General features: G+C 39.8%; 1 protein-coding gene across 1 annotated transcript in view; it reads left to right on the forward strand.

The window, feature by feature from the left end:
• Positions 1–16,501, forward strand: part of MSH4 (mutS homolog 4) — a 66,888-nt gene that overhangs the window by 39,062 nt on the left and 11,325 nt on the right. The window contains exons 11-17 of the mRNA XM_038745479.1: positions 2,661–2,830; positions 4,959–5,095; positions 6,080–6,183; positions 7,605–7,729; positions 10,808–11,008; positions 12,917–13,035; positions 15,165–15,293. Of these exons, the coding sequence (XP_038601407.1) occupies positions 2,661–2,830; positions 4,959–5,095; positions 6,080–6,183; positions 7,605–7,729; positions 10,808–11,008; positions 12,917–13,035; positions 15,165–15,293 (985 nt within the window). The remainder of the gene's footprint in view (positions 1–2,660; positions 2,831–4,958; positions 5,096–6,079; positions 6,184–7,604; positions 7,730–10,807; positions 11,009–12,916; positions 13,036–15,164; positions 15,294–16,501) is intronic.

Genomic DNA, 16,501 nt, shown 5'->3' on the forward strand with positions numbered 1-16,501 from the left:
TGAGAGGAGGGAAGGCATTCCAGTCCAGAGGCAGAACGTGGGTGAGGGGTCATTGGCAAGATAGGTGAGATTAAAGTAGAGCGAGAAGTATAGCATCAGAGAAGCTAAGTGTGTGGGCTGGGTTGTAGGTGGATGGGCAACCACTGGAGTTTTTTGAGAAGTGGGGAAACATGTCCCAAATGTTTTTGTGGAAAAAATGACCTAGGCAGCAGAGTCAAGTATGGACTGGAGTGGGGAGAGACAGGAAGCTGGGAGGTCAGCAAGGAGGCTGATGCAATAAGCCAGGTGGCATAGGATAAGTGATTGTATTAACGTGGTAGCACCTTGAATGGAGAGGAAAGGATCGATTTTAGCAATGTTGTGAAGATGAGACTGGCAGGATTTAGTGATGGATTGAGTATGTGGTTGAATGAAACCATAGTCTAGAAGGTTTCCCCTTCTAGACTGTGAGCCCACTGTTGGGTAGGGACCGTCTCTATATGTTGCCAACTTGTTCTTCCCAAGCGCTTAGTACAGTGCTCTGCACACAGTAAGCACTCAATAATTACGATTGAATGAATGAATGAATGAAAGAGAGCAGTCAAGGATAACGCCTAGGTTATGGGTTTCTGAGACAGGAAGGATGGTGGTGCCATCTACAGTGATGGGAAACTCACGGGGAGGACAGGGTTTGGATGGGAAGATAAGGAGTTCTGTTTTGGACATAATTAATCTTGACATGACGGGAGGACATCCAAGTAGCAATGTCTTGAAGGCAGGAGGAAGTATGAGATTGCAGAGAGCGCAAAAGATCAAGGCTGGAGATGTAGATCTGGGTATCATCTGCGTAGAAGTGGTAGTTGAAGCCATGGGAGTGAATGAGTTCTCCAAGGGAGTGGGTGTAGATGGAGAATAGAAGGGGTCCTAGCACTGAACCTTGAGGGGCCTTCCTCAGTTAGGGAGTGGGAGGCAGAGGAGGAGCCCACGAGGAGACTGAGAATGAATGGCCAGAGAAATAAGAGGAGAACCAGGAGAGGACAGAGTCAATGAAGCTAAGGTTGGATAACGTTTCCAGGAGAAGGGGTTGGTCGATCGTGTCAAAGGCAGCCGAGAGGCTGAGGAGGATGAGGATGGAATAGAGGCCATTGGATTTGGCAAGAAGGAGATCATTGGTGATTTTTAAGAGGGTGGTTTCTATGGAGTGAAGGGAACAGAAGCCAGATTGGAGGGGCTCAAGGAGAGAATTGAAGAAGAGGAATTTGAGACAGTGAGTTATAAATGACTTGTTCAAGGAGTTTGGAGAGGAACGGGAGGAGGGAGATGGGGTCACAAAAGGAGAGAGTTGTGGAGTCAAGGGAGGGTTTTTTTTAGGATACGGGGGACGTGAGCATGTTGAGAACAATGAGGAAGAAACCATTGAAAAGGGAATAATTGAAGATAATAATAATAATACTGGCATTTATTAAGCGCTTACTATGTGCAAAGCACTGTTCTAAGCACTGGGGAGGTTACAAGGTGATCAGGTTGTCCCACGTGGGGCTTTCAGTCTTAATCCCCATTTTACAGATGAGGGAACTGAGGCACAGAGAAGTTAAGTGACTTGTCCAAAGTCACACAGCTGACAAGTGGCGGAGCCAGGATTTGAATCCATGACTTCGGACTCCAAAGCCCGTGCTCTTTCCACTGAGCCACGCCGCTTCTCCAGATGCAGTCAGGGGTGGAAGAAGGGAGGGATATATGTTTTGATAAGGTGTGAAGGGCTGGAATCAGAGGTGCAGGTGAAGGGGGTCGATTTTGAGAGAAGGGGAAAGATCTCTTGAGATACTTCTGGGAAAGATGAGAAAGTTGAAGAGGGCACTGGAGGAGGGAGGGACTGGAGAGGAGTAGGGGAGATTTTATGGAGATTCATTCATTCATTCAATCGTATTTATTGAGCGCTTACTGTGTGCAGAGCACTGTACTAAGCGCTTGGGAAGTACAAGTTGGCAACATATAGAGACGGTCCCTACCCAACAATGGGCTCACAGTCTAGAAGTCACAGTCTAGAAGGAATTAATCTGCTTGGTCTTTTAAAGGAATAGTTATGTTAGCATGTTATGCAACACGATCAGCAGCTGAAGTAGAGATCAGAGGAATTTAGTGAAATTAAGGTTTTAAAACACTTCAACCTTCAAACTTGGGATTTAAACTCACTCCTGATGGGGTTAATAACCCAGGAACATACATTCTGCTCACCTTTTTCAAAGTGGAGATCACACCTGATGATTTCAATTTTATCCATAAAGTACATGGCCAGGTCATTTGGGGAAAGAGGTGTGGGGGACAGGGGCATGGGGTTTGACAAAGGAGTTTAATATGTGGTGGAATGTAAGAGAGGAGAATGTGTTTATACTCCTATTGAGATGTGTGTATAATTTTTGTTCTCTCTCTCTCACGCACACAAACACACACACACACACACACACACACACTCTCTCTCTCTCTCTCCTCCTTATGCTTAAGAAAATCACCTATCTCTGGTAGACACCTATAGTATGTTGAACTTAACTGCCTTTTCCTTTTAATATCAAGTCAAGTGACTCATTTGGTAATCCGTTATTACGAACAACTGACATTTTACAAAATGTAATTACTGAAGTTTAAATTTGGGTCCGTTACCTACCATAGATAATTTCTCTCAGGTTTGGAATCATTCTTGAAAAGGTTAAAATTGTTATTAATGATGATGCAAGATATCTGAAAGGATGCTTGAACATGAGGACTCAAAAATGCTATGCAGTGAGATCAAATATCAATGAATTTCTCGATATAGCTCGAAGGACATACACAGAGATTGTGGATGACATAGCAGGTATTTATCTGCGTATAGTTGACAGCCACCAGGAAATGCCATGAATCTGTTCTGTTCAGCCACTGCACGTTATTCTTGATTGATGAATAGCCAAGAATATTATTGATTTAGTCAATATTTTCTTGGCTAAATTACATACTCAGATTAAATATATTTTAATGCCCCTTGAAGTTTTAGTATATGAATGAATGAAAGCAGTCTTGTGTATATTTCCTAGGAAAGCTTAATAATAAAAGACTGATCTCCAGACATAGCGAGAAGCAGCATGGCCTAGTGAATAGAGCCCGGGCTTGGGAGTCAGAAAGACCTGGGTTCTAATCCCAGCTCTATCACTTGTCTGCTATATGACCTTGGGCAAGTCACTTTACTTCTCTGTGCCTCAGTTACCTCAACTGTAAAATGGGGATTAAGACCCTGGCCCAAATGTAGGAGAAAGATTACGTCCAACCTGATTAACTTGTATTGTCCCCAGCACTTAGAACAGTGCCTGGCACATAGTAAGCGCTTAACAAGTACCGTAAACAACAATGGCAGCAAGAAGTAGAGTTCTTGATATTAAAGATTACTCCAACCTTTCTTTATAAAATCTAAACGTCAGAAGAGAAACGCTCACCGTTAATTAAGTATTTCAAGTTTCTGCCGTTTTAAAGGGGGTATTTTTACGCATCTAGATAAAATGACCTTGCAGTAACCAATCGCCTGCATGTCTTGAGTAGATGAGTAGAACGGTAGAATTTCAACTGTGGGCTCACCTGTGCCCATTGCTCAGAAGCTAGTCTGGTTCCCGCTGAGGCCTAGAGATTGGTGCGAGGGAGGTTGGAATTTTATTTTGATTTACAGTGATACTAGGGGTCCAGCCTCATGCCCCCAAGTCCAAGGACATCAGGGAGATAAAGCTCGTTCTGGAGTAATATCATGGATTTGGGACTGGACTAGGGATTTTAGCAGCATTCCAACTTTACCCTAGGTTGGACCCAAACTAGGTATGGCCTCCCTGGGAGTTGGGACATAATCTAGAGCCAGAACCCCAAAATCCTAACAAGCTGCACTTTCAACTCCTCGCTCCTTTTTATTTCTTGAGTTTTACAATTGTTTCTGTGTTCTCAGCATTGTCTGATTGCATCGACTACTACAGCTATCTTCTACGAGACAAAACTTTTTAAAAAAGTAGCCAGAGTCAATCTGGTAATTTTTTTACGGCGTACCGAGTACAGTGCTAAATGCTTGGGAGAATACATCATCAATCGCATTTATTGAGCGCTTACTGTGTGCAGAGCACTGTACTAAGCGCTTGGGAAGTACAAATTGGCAACATGTAGAGACAGTCCCTACCCAACATTGGGCTCACAGTCTCAGAATTGCTAGATATATTCCCTGCCCTCAATGAATTTATGGCCCAGAGTGGGGGACAGGCATTAATATAAGTGAATAAATAGAAGGAAGTGTTTTAGTGTTTATGATGTTTTATAAATTTGTGGGGTTCTTTGTGTGTTGATTTTCTTTCAAAAACCCTAACATGGAATAATCTAACTTTTGTAAGTCTGATTGCATCGACTACTACAGCTATCTTCTATGAGACAAAACTTTGTTAAAAAGTAGCTAGAGTCAATCTGGTAATTTTTTTTACGGCATACTGAGTACGGTGCTAAATGCTTGGGAGAATACATCAGAATTGCTAGATATATTCCCTGCCCTCAATGAATTTATGGCCTAGAGTGGGGGACAGGCATTAATATAAGTAAATAAATAGAAGGAAGTGTTTTGGTGTTTATGATGTTTTATAAGTATGTAGGGTTCTTTGTGTGTTGATTTTCTTTCAAAAACCCTAACATGGAGTAATCTAACTTTTGCAAGTAACAATCTGAAAATGTTCAAAGTAACTTTTGCCATTTTCCATCATAAAATCCTCTTCCCTTTGATGATCTTTCAGAATAGGACTACTTATACAGTAATAAACTTACGTAAAATTTCAATCATTTCAATGATTTGTAAAGATGAATGATTTTAAAGCATAATTAAAACCAGGTGATCTTTGCACATATGAGGAAAAAAATGGTTGAGGTGTCTAAATGTGAACAAAGCACTTTTATAATTAAAATTTGACTTTTTTGTATTTTGGGGAAAACAGGAATGATAACACAGCTGGCAGAAAAGTACGGTCTGCCTTTAAAGACAAGTTTCAGCTCTGCTAGAGGATTTTTCATCCAGATGAATATAAATTGTTCAGCATTACCCAATGGTCAACTTCCTTCAGAATTTATAAAGGTTCATTCTGGAAATGTTTTGTCGTAAGATTATTATAAATAAAAGTATCGTGAACTACCATATTGTTCTGAAATCAGGGCTACCCAGGACTTAAGATCTCTAGCCATTACTAAATCTGATGCTTTGAAAGAAGAAATAATTATGTAGAAAAACATACCGGAACTTTTAAAAAATCATATGATTATTATCCATTTAATTATTATTATTATGGTATTTATTAAGCACTTACTATGTGCCAGGCACTGTTCTTGATAGTGTTATTTATTTTAAGGATTAAATAATAATAAAATGACAATTTTCATTCTTCCTTAATCACTTGTATAGATTTCTTCATTGTTCTTTCCGAAGCTGACACCACTTCCGTGGTTTTTACTGTTCCTCATTCTCCCAAACTCCCATTCACATGTGCACACTCTTGCTTGCATCCAGGTGTACCTGAAATTCTGAAGCTTACTCCCTGCTGCTTTTAAAATCACTTTTGTGCCTGCAAACTGAAGTGAAATTCTCTAACAGGCAAATTGGATGCATGGTTCATACCCATGAACCATGCTGATTTTTACATGAATCCTAGTGATTTCAAATTCAGCTTAGTGAGTTCATGATTTGTAGAGAAGTTGGAGTGAAACTTTTTAAACCCAGAGAAAGGGGAGTGACATTTTGGATTTTAATTATATGCACTTCTTTCAGTATGAACATTGGAGTAGTAACCAAAATCGCTTAGATCCATGTTTTCTGGAATCCCTTTATTTTCTGGAGCTAAAAATAGAAAAGAAAAAGGTGTCCTGTTTATTTGGTTGCTTGATTAATAAATTTCACGTCTATGCACTTGGATCACTCTTTGCGGTGTGCGTAAATATATCATACTGAGTAATTGAAACTAATTTTTCCAGTTTGTGGATTTTTGTGAGTTTGTGTGATTTCAATAATAGAAGGCTTTTCTGTTAAATTGGCACATTTTGACCTTCAATTTGCATTTCCCAGCAGGTTACTAAAATTAAAAATGCATACAGTTTTACATCAGCAGACTTAATTAAAATGAACGAAAGATGCCAAGAGTCTCTGAGAGAAATTTACCACATGACTTACATGTAAGAGAACTTATATGTATTAAAATACAGTTACCTCGTATTGAAATAGAGTTAAAATGTGAATGATGAAGCTTATTAAGCAGTCAATCAGTGTGATTTATTGAGCACTTACTGTGTGCAGAGCACTGTACTTTTTGTTTGATTTCAATTACAATAATGTCATCAAGATATTTCATGACTAAAGAGTTGAAGAAAGAAACTGAAGCTATCAAAGGTACTGTGAAATTGCTAAGATTAGAATCATATAATAAAAATAAGTTGTGTGTGTGTGTGTGTGTTTTTTGTGTGTGTGTATCAGGGAGGGCATAAGCTGAAATGCCTGAACGTCATGAGGAATCAGTGGGCTTCTTACTCTGAACAGGGAATGCCTCTACCCTTGCCCAGTGGTCAGTGGCCCAATCAGTCAGCCACTCACTGTATTTATTTTGCGGGTATTGTGTGCTGAGCACTGTACTCAACGCTTGGGAAAGCACAATACAACAAAAACCAGACACATCTCCCTGCTTACAGTGTAGAGCTAACAGTGTTGCGCTGTGCTGGGGTTAGGGATATCTCTGTGAGCCGACAGCAAGCACGTGAGCCCCTGAAGGACGGAGATCACATCAAATTCCCACCTGTGTATTCTCTCCCGGCACTTAATTAGGTGCTGTGCACACACCGTAAGCACTTAATAAATATTATTGTTGCTAATCCTACTATGTGCCTTTGCAGCAGCCGCCCAGATACACCTCTGTGCTTAGGGTTGGGATGGCCTCCCGGGAGGTGGAGGGGCTCTGGAGTGGTTGGTTTCAAATTTGGCAGACCTAGAAGCAGGGCTGTCCTTGCGGCTTCTCCTGGTGGTCAACTTGTACTTCCCAAGCGCTTAGTACAGTGTTTTGCATCTATTCTATTTATTTTATTTTGTTAGTATGTTTGGTTTTGTTCTCTGGCTCCCCCTTTTAGACTGTGAGCCCACTGTTGGGTAGGGACGGTCTCTATATGTTGCCAACTTGTGCTTAGTACAGTGCTCTGCACACAGTGAGCGCTCAATAAATACGATTGATTGATTGATTGATTGATTTTGCACACAGTGCTCAATAAATACGATTGAATGAATGAATGAATGGAGGTCCCCTAAATCAACCAGAGGGAAAACAACCCAGTTTTGAACAAATCGTCTTCTGCTTTGGTAAAGCACCTTGGCAAAGGTAGACTGCACGGAGCTGTGACCCTGCATTTTTGATAATTCTAGCAAAAGGTTTCGAGGCTATTACTTCTACAACCACTTTCTTAGATTTTAAACATCTAATCGACGGAGTGATGGTGTGAATTTGATTCGTCTTGCATTGGGATGATGAATTCAACATTACAACGTTGAGTATTTTCTGATAAAGCAGTTGATGCCCTATTAAGCAACTAAATCAGAGGTTATTTCCTTGCAGGATAGTGTGCAAACTGCTTAGTGAAATTTACGACCACATTCATTGTCTGTACAAATTGTCTGACACTGTGTCAATGCTGGATATGCTGCTGTCATTTGCACACGCCTGCACTCTTTCTGACTATGGTAAGTTCCTTTCTTGATCCCTAGACTATAAATATTGTACACTGAAACACTGAATGCATTATAGGCATTTGTAGCCTTCTGGAATTTGATTTTTTTGGAATCAGTTATTATTGTGAGCTCCTAGACTTACCCGCAGTATCTATGCAGAACAGCATTGAACTAATTCTCCTTTACCAATAATCAATGAGAAACAGTGATAGTCTTCATGTACATTTCAAATTAAAGTGGTAGATTTTGCAGTCTAACATGAAGGTCAAAAAATAGTGCTTTTTCAGTAGAGTACACATTTTTAGACTTGATTCTGCTTGGAAATCACAGTGCTCCCAAATTCCTAAGAGTCAGTTCTTGGGACTTTTGATATGATGATGCACTGGGAGATTATTTATTTATTTATTTTATTTTGTTAGTATGTTCGGTTTTGTTCTCTGTCTCCCCCTTTTAGACTGTGAGCCCGCTGTTGGGTAGGGACCGTCTCTATATGTTGCCAGCTTGTACTTCCCAAGCACTTAGTCCAGTGCTCTGCACACAGTAAGCGCTCGATAAATACGATTGATTGATTGATTGGGAGAGGAGCAAGATATTATAAATTAAAGTCAACTCCTTGAAATATACTTGAAAGCAATTAAGAATTTCTTGGAAATTATGGAGGAGTACAACAATAATATTCAGCCTCATTTTCATTCATTCGTTCATTTAATCGTGTTTATTGAGTGTTTACTTTGTGCAGAGCACTGTACTAAGCGCTTGGGAAAGTACAACACAACAATAAACATCAACATTTCCTGCCCACAACGAGTTTATAGTCTAGAGGCGGGGAGGGAGACATCAATAGAAATAAATAAAATTACAGATCTGTACATACGTGCTGTGGGGCTGGGAGGGAGGATGAATAAAGGGCAGCGCAGAAGGGAGTGGGAGAAGAGGAAAAGTGGGGTTTAGTCTGGGAAGGCCTCTTGGAGGAGATGTGCCTTCAGTAAGGCTTGGGGTGGGGGGAGAGTAATTGTCAGATTTGAGGAGGGAGAAAAACTCCAGGCCAGAAACAGGATGTGGGCCAGGGGTCAGCGGCAAGACAGGTGAGATGGAGGTACAGTGAGAAGTTTAGCTAGAGGAGCGAAGCGTGAGGGTTGGGTTGTAGAAGGAGAGAAGTTATTTTTTTCCCCTCTGTCCTTCTGTTCCCCTACCCTGGGAAGGTTAAAGTGGCATAAGAATAGTCTTTTAGACTGTGAGCCCACTGTTGGGTAGGGACTGTCTCTATATATTTCCAACTTGTACTTCCCAAGTGCTTAGTACAGTGCTCTGCGCACAGTAAGCGCTCAATAAATACAATTGATGATAAGAATATAGATTTGATATTTTTATACAAACGATTTGCTGAGGGGATAATTCTCCCCTTTTTCAAGTTACTATATATAAAGTCTGGCTCTGGCCGCCTGGGCTCAAGCCCTTTGGAACTCTTCCATCTGGCTGCTGTGTCTCTGCTTTTCCTTGCAGTGGAAGAAAAATGTACACCTTGGTTCACATGACTTCATTTTTTTCCATATTATCAATCAATCAGGAGTATTTATTGAGCACTTTGTGCAGAGCACCATACTAAGCACTTGGGAGAGTAGAATAGAGTTAGTAGACACAGACTCTGCCCTCAAGGAGTTTACAGTCTAGCCGGGAAGACAGACACTAAAATAAATTACAGTTAGCGGGTAGCTACAGAGTTTAAAGGTCTGTGCATATGTGACACCAGTGGTTGGGGGTAAGTACTCAAGTGCTTAGGTTGTGCAGAAGTGCTGGAGTGGTAGGAAGTGAGGAATAGGTTAGGAGAAGAAAGATTAATATCAAGGAAGGCCTCCTGAAAGAGTTGTGATTTCAGGAGGGCATTGAAGATGGGAAGAGCAGTGAAGAGTGAGGGAGTTCTGATCAGTTAATAAATCAATCGATTGCATTTATTGAGCACTTACTGTGTGCAGAACACTTTGGGAGAGTACAATATAACCGAGCTGGTAGACATGTTCCCTGTGCACAGCAAGCTTACAGTCTAGAGGGGGAGACAGGCATTAATATAAATAAATAATGGTATAATAAATAAATTATGACTATATTAAATTACAGGATATGATAAATTACAGATATAGCTCTAAGCAAGAGGGAGGGTGTGCACAAGAGGTCAGTAGCAGGAGAGATGAGGACGAGGCACAGAGAGTTCAGGTTTCAGTCAGCTGTGAGATGTTTCAGAGAAATTGGATATTTAGAGCAACCCCATTCCTCCCCAATCTCAAGATGATGCATAACTAGCACCCTCTTGGAGTGGAGAGGTTGTTGGAGCTAGCTGTCTTTTTCCATTTTAGGAGATGCTGCTGATTATGTTGTTTCTTCCCAAGACTTTAAATTTAATTGAAAAGACTAATATGTGACCTTTCCAAACCTAGTGTTGTGTATCTGTAGGTAGAGTTCAGTTTTGGAGCCTGCCTCTTACTATGGCCATCCCCTTTTTACTTTATACAGTCTTTTCTTTTGCTTATCATTCCATAAACTAAATGGTTGATTATTTAAGAGTTGGGTATTTCCCTTCTTGCTGTCTGCTTTGGGCATTCTCACCACTTCCTAAAACTCCATCAGAATGTGGGTCGGGGAAGGGAGGGGGATATTAAAAACAAACCAGTTGTCAGTCAGTCAATCAATCAGTGGTAGTTAGTGAGCACTTACTATGTGCAGAGCATTGCACTAAGTGCTTGGGAGAGTTTAGTAGGCTAAAAGAAAGTGTGTGGACCGTCTATGAATCTTCATGGTTAATTGAGAATTAGCTATCCTACTTGCCTCTGACCATGCCTTGGTGTGTTCATTTAGCAAACCACTGTAGTTTGGGACGTATTTTAAATGAGTAGTAAAGAGTATACTCACAGCAGCAATTTCCATCTTAAAAATGCAGTAGCTTTTTAAAAATAAACTTTCTTTTGTCAAGAGGAATGAGAAGAAGCACTTGTAGGCTATATAATTATCATTTAGACCTAGTTATGTAAGTATGCAGATTGGCAATTGATATTTCTATAGGCTTTTAAATATTTAAAACTTTGATTTCTTCTTTAGTTCGGCCGGAATTCACCAATACTTTGGGTGTCAAACAGGGATGGCACCCCATTCTTGAGAAGATATCGATGGAAAAACCTGTTGCTAACGATACATATATTTTGGAGGGGAGCAATTTTGTTATCATTACTGGACCAAATATGAGTGGCAAATCAACTTACCTAAAGCAGATTGCTCTCTGTCAGATTATGGCCCAAATTGGTGAGCTATAGTTTCCCTTATAGGTACCAACCTTAACCCGTCTTCAGGTACTTTTCACATGTTTGAATCTCAATGATATCCAATCTGATCCAGCTTCGCAGATACTTCTGTAACAATCCTAAAAGAGCCCCCTTTAAATGTAATAATCTTATCTTTGCAGTCTGTGATTTGAAATTACTATTAAGTAGCTTTGTTTTCAAATGCCCGAGACCCAGAATCACTTAAAACTCGTATTCGGGGACTCGTTTGTCCAGTCAGAAGCCACTTAATGTGAGTGATTGAAGAATGTGTATTGGAAATTCCTATCCAGATGAACAAGTTGGCCATCAGCATTGTCTCCTGCATTTTTTGGTAAATGTGCGGTAATTTCAGCGAAGATCAGTAATAGTTTAGTAGTTGTTGAGAATGGATCTCACTCTAGGCAGCATGGAGTCAAGATGGTCAGCTGGCATGACTGGTTTGAACTGTGTCTGGTCTCAGGCTAGGTACTCGGGCACTGGGCTGTTGTCACAGCCAACCTGTGGGACTGAATTTGCTTGCAACTGTGGAGGGGGTTGGGAGATGTAACCCTTGCGAGCCCTTACCCAATCTAAAGTTATACCTTTGTGGTGCTAATTGACACGTATCCATCCAGTCACTGAGGTGTGAAAAGCTTTGTACAGCAGATTTAAGTGCCCTCTCTACTCATGGTGCCACCAACAGCCTAGGTTTTATCTGGCCGAAACTGATGGGAGAAGCACCAGAATTCCAACGTGTTTAACCACAGGGGATTTCTAAGTCCTGGCAAATTTCCCAAGAATGATAGTTCTGAGCCAACAGTATTGAAATGACCTTTGGATTCGAGTGTGTGGCTCCAATTTTTTTAATGCCTCTGTAAATTTCATCAGCAATCTCTTCAGACTGCACTTTCAAAGCAAGTAATTGCAAGCATGTTTCATTTATAAATATAACCATTTTTGTGTCTAAGAAACCATGGAAAATAAACAGTATTATTGTTTTGTAGCTACATAACTAAATCCCAAGAGAACAAAGATAGAAAGATGGTGTACATTTCAATGCAAAAGCTATGACTGTAGTGTCAAAATTACAAATTTAATTCCCAATTTCCAGTGCCATAGTTAAATTTCCAAATAGCGGTTTGTGTTCAGAGTTTCTAACCTAGACAAGTCAGCAGTTCACTTTATTTTTCAATTTTTCCCAAATTTACTCTTATGAAAGAGGTTTTCCTCCACAGATTTAAATCTCAACCACTGATATTTTCAGACTTGATTCCTAATCATTATCAACCCCAAATGTAATGTTCCCCAACTGTTGAGCCATGACCCTTCGCTGTGGTTTGACAAGCTCTCAGATGTGCCCCGGCAACTATGAATGTGGCCATGCTATATTACATGCATGTTGACATGACCACGGGTATGTGCAGTAGGAGCCTGGTCTTTTCTTCATTCTAAGCCACCAGACCTGGGGAATTAGTGAGCAGGAGAGGTCACTGTCTCAAATGGGCTTGTGATGGTGGCATGAAAAGCAGTGTTCCCACCCCCCTTCCTCATATATTCAGAACAAAAACAAAGATTGGAAGCTCCTCATTGTTCCAGTTTTCTATAGCAAAAGTCAATTATCTGACGATCTCTTGAGTGACCTGTAAAGAGGCGCTTTAAATAAAATAATGCATGGATTAAAAAGTTTATTTTCTGTGTTAAACTTTATTTCCATCCTGGCCTAAGCACTTAGTTACTTTTATGTCTTTTCTAAAACCTGCAATATTTTAAAAGTTGATAGTCCTAAATTTGGCAAGTGAGGCCTCATGGTGTGGTTCATAGGGGCACAAAAAGTTGCTATAATTAATGTATATATCGAACCCATTTCAATAGGATTTGTACGTATCTAGTGTTTTTCTTCGTTTCACAGGGTCTTACGTCCCCGCCGAATATTCTTCTTTTAGAATTGCTGAGCAAATTTTCACTAGAATCAGCATGGATGATGATATAGAAACAAATTCATCAACATTTATGAAAGAAATGAAAGAGGTACTTAATGTTCAAATGTCGAGCTCTAAGTAACTTAGTAGGCAGGTGTGGATTTATGGATGGATATTTGCAGTGAAATTTTAGAACTGCTTGTACCCAGATATCAGAGCCAGAGGGCAGTCAAATACTGCCAATTTCTCTTTTATGTAGCACTGAAAGTAGATTTTTTTTTTGGAGAAAGTACTGTGCAAAATGTGCATAGTTGCTGATTGGCAAGATGTTTAGAATTATATGTTTCCATTGAATATGTAGAAGAGTTTATGAACAGAGCGAAAGATGAACTGTTCTGTAATATTTCTTACTTTCTGTAAAATTGTTCCTATTCAGCATATTTGTGTGAGACACAGCCATCACATTTGGGACTCATTTTGACCACTCTACATGCAGACCATTTTGGATTAGCGTTTTCCCTGAGCTCTGAAATAAAGTATAGGTAACATATAACAAAAAAAAATGTTTTTTGATTATAAAGGTTTCCATTCATTTTTATGCATTGGAAACCTTTATGACAATCTGTTTATTCTGGTTATCTCCATCTGGAGCATGCAGCCTCTATCTGAAGCATACCCTTAATGTGTATGGCTTTCATTTTCCTCTTTTCTTTCCTCATTTCTCCTCACTCCAGTGACAATATCAGTGCAGACCAAAATAATTTATACTTTTCTAAAGCATAACAAAATATGGACACCAAGAGTCAACCCTTCCGGAGTATTTATTGAACATTTACTCTGTGCAGAGCACTGTACTTGGGAGTGTAAAGTAAAATTAATGGACATGATTCTTGCTATGAAGGAGCTTACAGACACTAAAGTCAGTTACAGTAGGGGGGTTAAATGAGAGTTTAAAGATATGAACATAAGTGAAGACTCCAGTCCCCAGCACCATGGCACATCTGCCCATAGTATTCTTCCCACCTTCAGGATTTGTCCTTGGAGGGATGAAATGAGGTGCAGTTTCCCAGAAAGAAATGTTCTCAATTAAGTGTAAAGAACATAGATGAGTCAGATGTGATAATAGCGCTTGTGTCATACCTCATGGCGGCTTTCAGTGATGAGAATAGCAATAATAATGGTAACACTGGTATTTGGTAAGCCTTTACTATATATCGAACACAGTACTAAATGCTCGGGTAGATACAGCATAAGCAGGCTAGACACAGTCCCTATCTCACATGGGCTAACAGTCTAAGGCAGAGGGAAAGCAGGCATTTTATCCCCATTTTTAACAGATGAGGAAACTGAGGCACTGAGAAGTTAAATAATTTCTCCAAGGTCTCCAAACGGGGAAGTGGCAGAGATGGGTTTAGAATCCTGGTCTCCTGACTCCCAGGCATGTGATTTTTCCATGCTGCTTTCTGGGCACCCTTTCTATATTGGTGAATATTCTAGTTTTCCTGGCTTCTTTGGAAGCGTAGAAGCAGATTCGACATTGGTGATCCCTCCCCCGACAAAGTGTTTGGTAAAAGGGTTAGTAATCCTGAATCTACAGGTGTCTCTCTTCAGTTTGATGGAAGCATCAAGGTACTACTGGACCTCGGTGGGGCGGGTTGGGGGTGTGTGCTATTAACCCAAACCCTAAAATTTGTCTTGGGAGCCCCTATAATCACCTGAATCAACCAAGCCATAGAGAGGTTAAGTGACTCGATGAAGGTCACCCAGCAGGCCAATAGCAAAACTGGGATTAGAACCCATGTCTCCAATTCCTAGACTCAAATTCTTTTTACTAAAATGGATATTTACTTGACTTGATCTTTTTTTAAAGTGCAAAGCTTTATTTCATTCTAATGCTTCACACATAGTAAGCGCTTAACAGATACCATCATTATTATATCAACAAAAATAATTTTCTATGTGAAATATAAGAATTTACACAATCACTATTTGTTCTTTTTGAGATTAAATGTGCATTGCATATGTTTATGTACACACCAGCTATTACTATATTGGGATTATTGATCACTGAGAATTTGTTTATGGATAAAAGCAGTGTGTGTTTCTCTACATGGCAGAATTTCTCTGTAAAACTATTGTTACATTTCAGGTGAACAAACAGACTTCCAGTTTTATTTTCAGTCACGGTGACAGTTGTTCTGGCAGCAGTGAATAACATCAAAAGTATTTTTTCCCTAGGTAGCATATATCCTACAAAATGCTAATGACAAGTCACTCATATTAATTGATGAACTTGGCAGAGGTACTAATACAGAGGAGGGAATTGGCATATCTTATGCAGTCTGTGAATATCTGCTGAGTTTAAAGGTATGCTTTCATTTTTAATCATTACGTCTAAGATTCTTCAATTCCTTTTCAGTTTGGCAATTTGTCCTAATCGGGTGCTTGTTTTGTGGACATCACCCGCATGAATACTGAGCCTCTGAAACCAAGATGAGGTGTCTTTCCTCTTTTTAGCCCTAGAAGACAAAGGACCACCTTCAAGTTTGGACCTAAGCTGTTTCAGTATTCTTTCAATTGTCTTCACTTATGGAGAAGTACCATCATGAAGGGAATTGAAAAATCTGAAGTCATTTACCTCTCTCGCCATCAAAAGCTGTTCTTTAAGCCAGTGGTTCTGCCCTTGGCTAACTTTAGAATCAGTGTAAGCATCTGCCAAAGACGCCATGGATTTTTTTCAAGCAACTGCCTTTTGCAATTACCTATATAATTTTAAATTCAGGTAGAGTCGAGCTTCACAGTCTTTTTACCACGAAAGGATGTTCTACCAGTTTTTTGTTTTTTATTCTGAGAGGTGTGTGTCCACCTTTCTGAATGAAATTATGTATGTGTCAGAGGATCTGAGTGTGTATCTTGGAGAGAATGAGTGTGTGAAAATGATGGATGATGAAAGCACTGAAGAGAGAAGTATGGGTGTCAGCAGAAGTAATAAAAATGCCTGTAAGTGATTGACTAGGCAAAATTTAAGGTGTCATATTTTATTTTGACATTGATAATTTTAATAAAATAATATCAGGTGTAAACATTTGTGAAGTAATTTTAATTTTGAGGTCTGTTTTTGTATGAAACATTATTTTCATACCTGAAGCATCAGATTTTGGGTACTTCATATGTTCTAAGTTCATGATTGTGTTGATCTGGAACCAGTATGGTTAAATGGTCTTAATTTTAGGTGAGAAGCATTCAGATTTTGCCTGCTCCAGTGGTGTAGGAAGTTGCTATTGCTTTTCAGATTGAAGAGCCTCAAATATTTGTGCAATAAGGAAGTCAGGAAGAGCATTTATAGTAGAACCCATAAATCAGTACCAGTTATACTTCTGGAGCTTTTGCTTTGTGCTGAGCACTGTATTGGGCATTTAGGTAACATACAGAAATAAAATACGTGAATCCTTCCTTAGAAGAGTGAACAGTCTAAGGGGGAAGGCAGAAGGTGTCAATCAATCAGTCAATCATGACTGAGCCCTTACTGGGTGCAGAGCACTGTACTAAGTGCTTGGGAGAGTGCAGTATAACAG

Source organism: Tachyglossus aculeatus, chromosome 4 (assembly GCF_015852505.1).
Source record: "Tachyglossus aculeatus isolate mTacAcu1 chromosome 4, mTacAcu1.pri, whole genome shotgun sequence".
Classification (NCBI taxonomy): domain Eukaryota; kingdom Metazoa; phylum Chordata; class Mammalia; order Monotremata; family Tachyglossidae; genus Tachyglossus; species Tachyglossus aculeatus.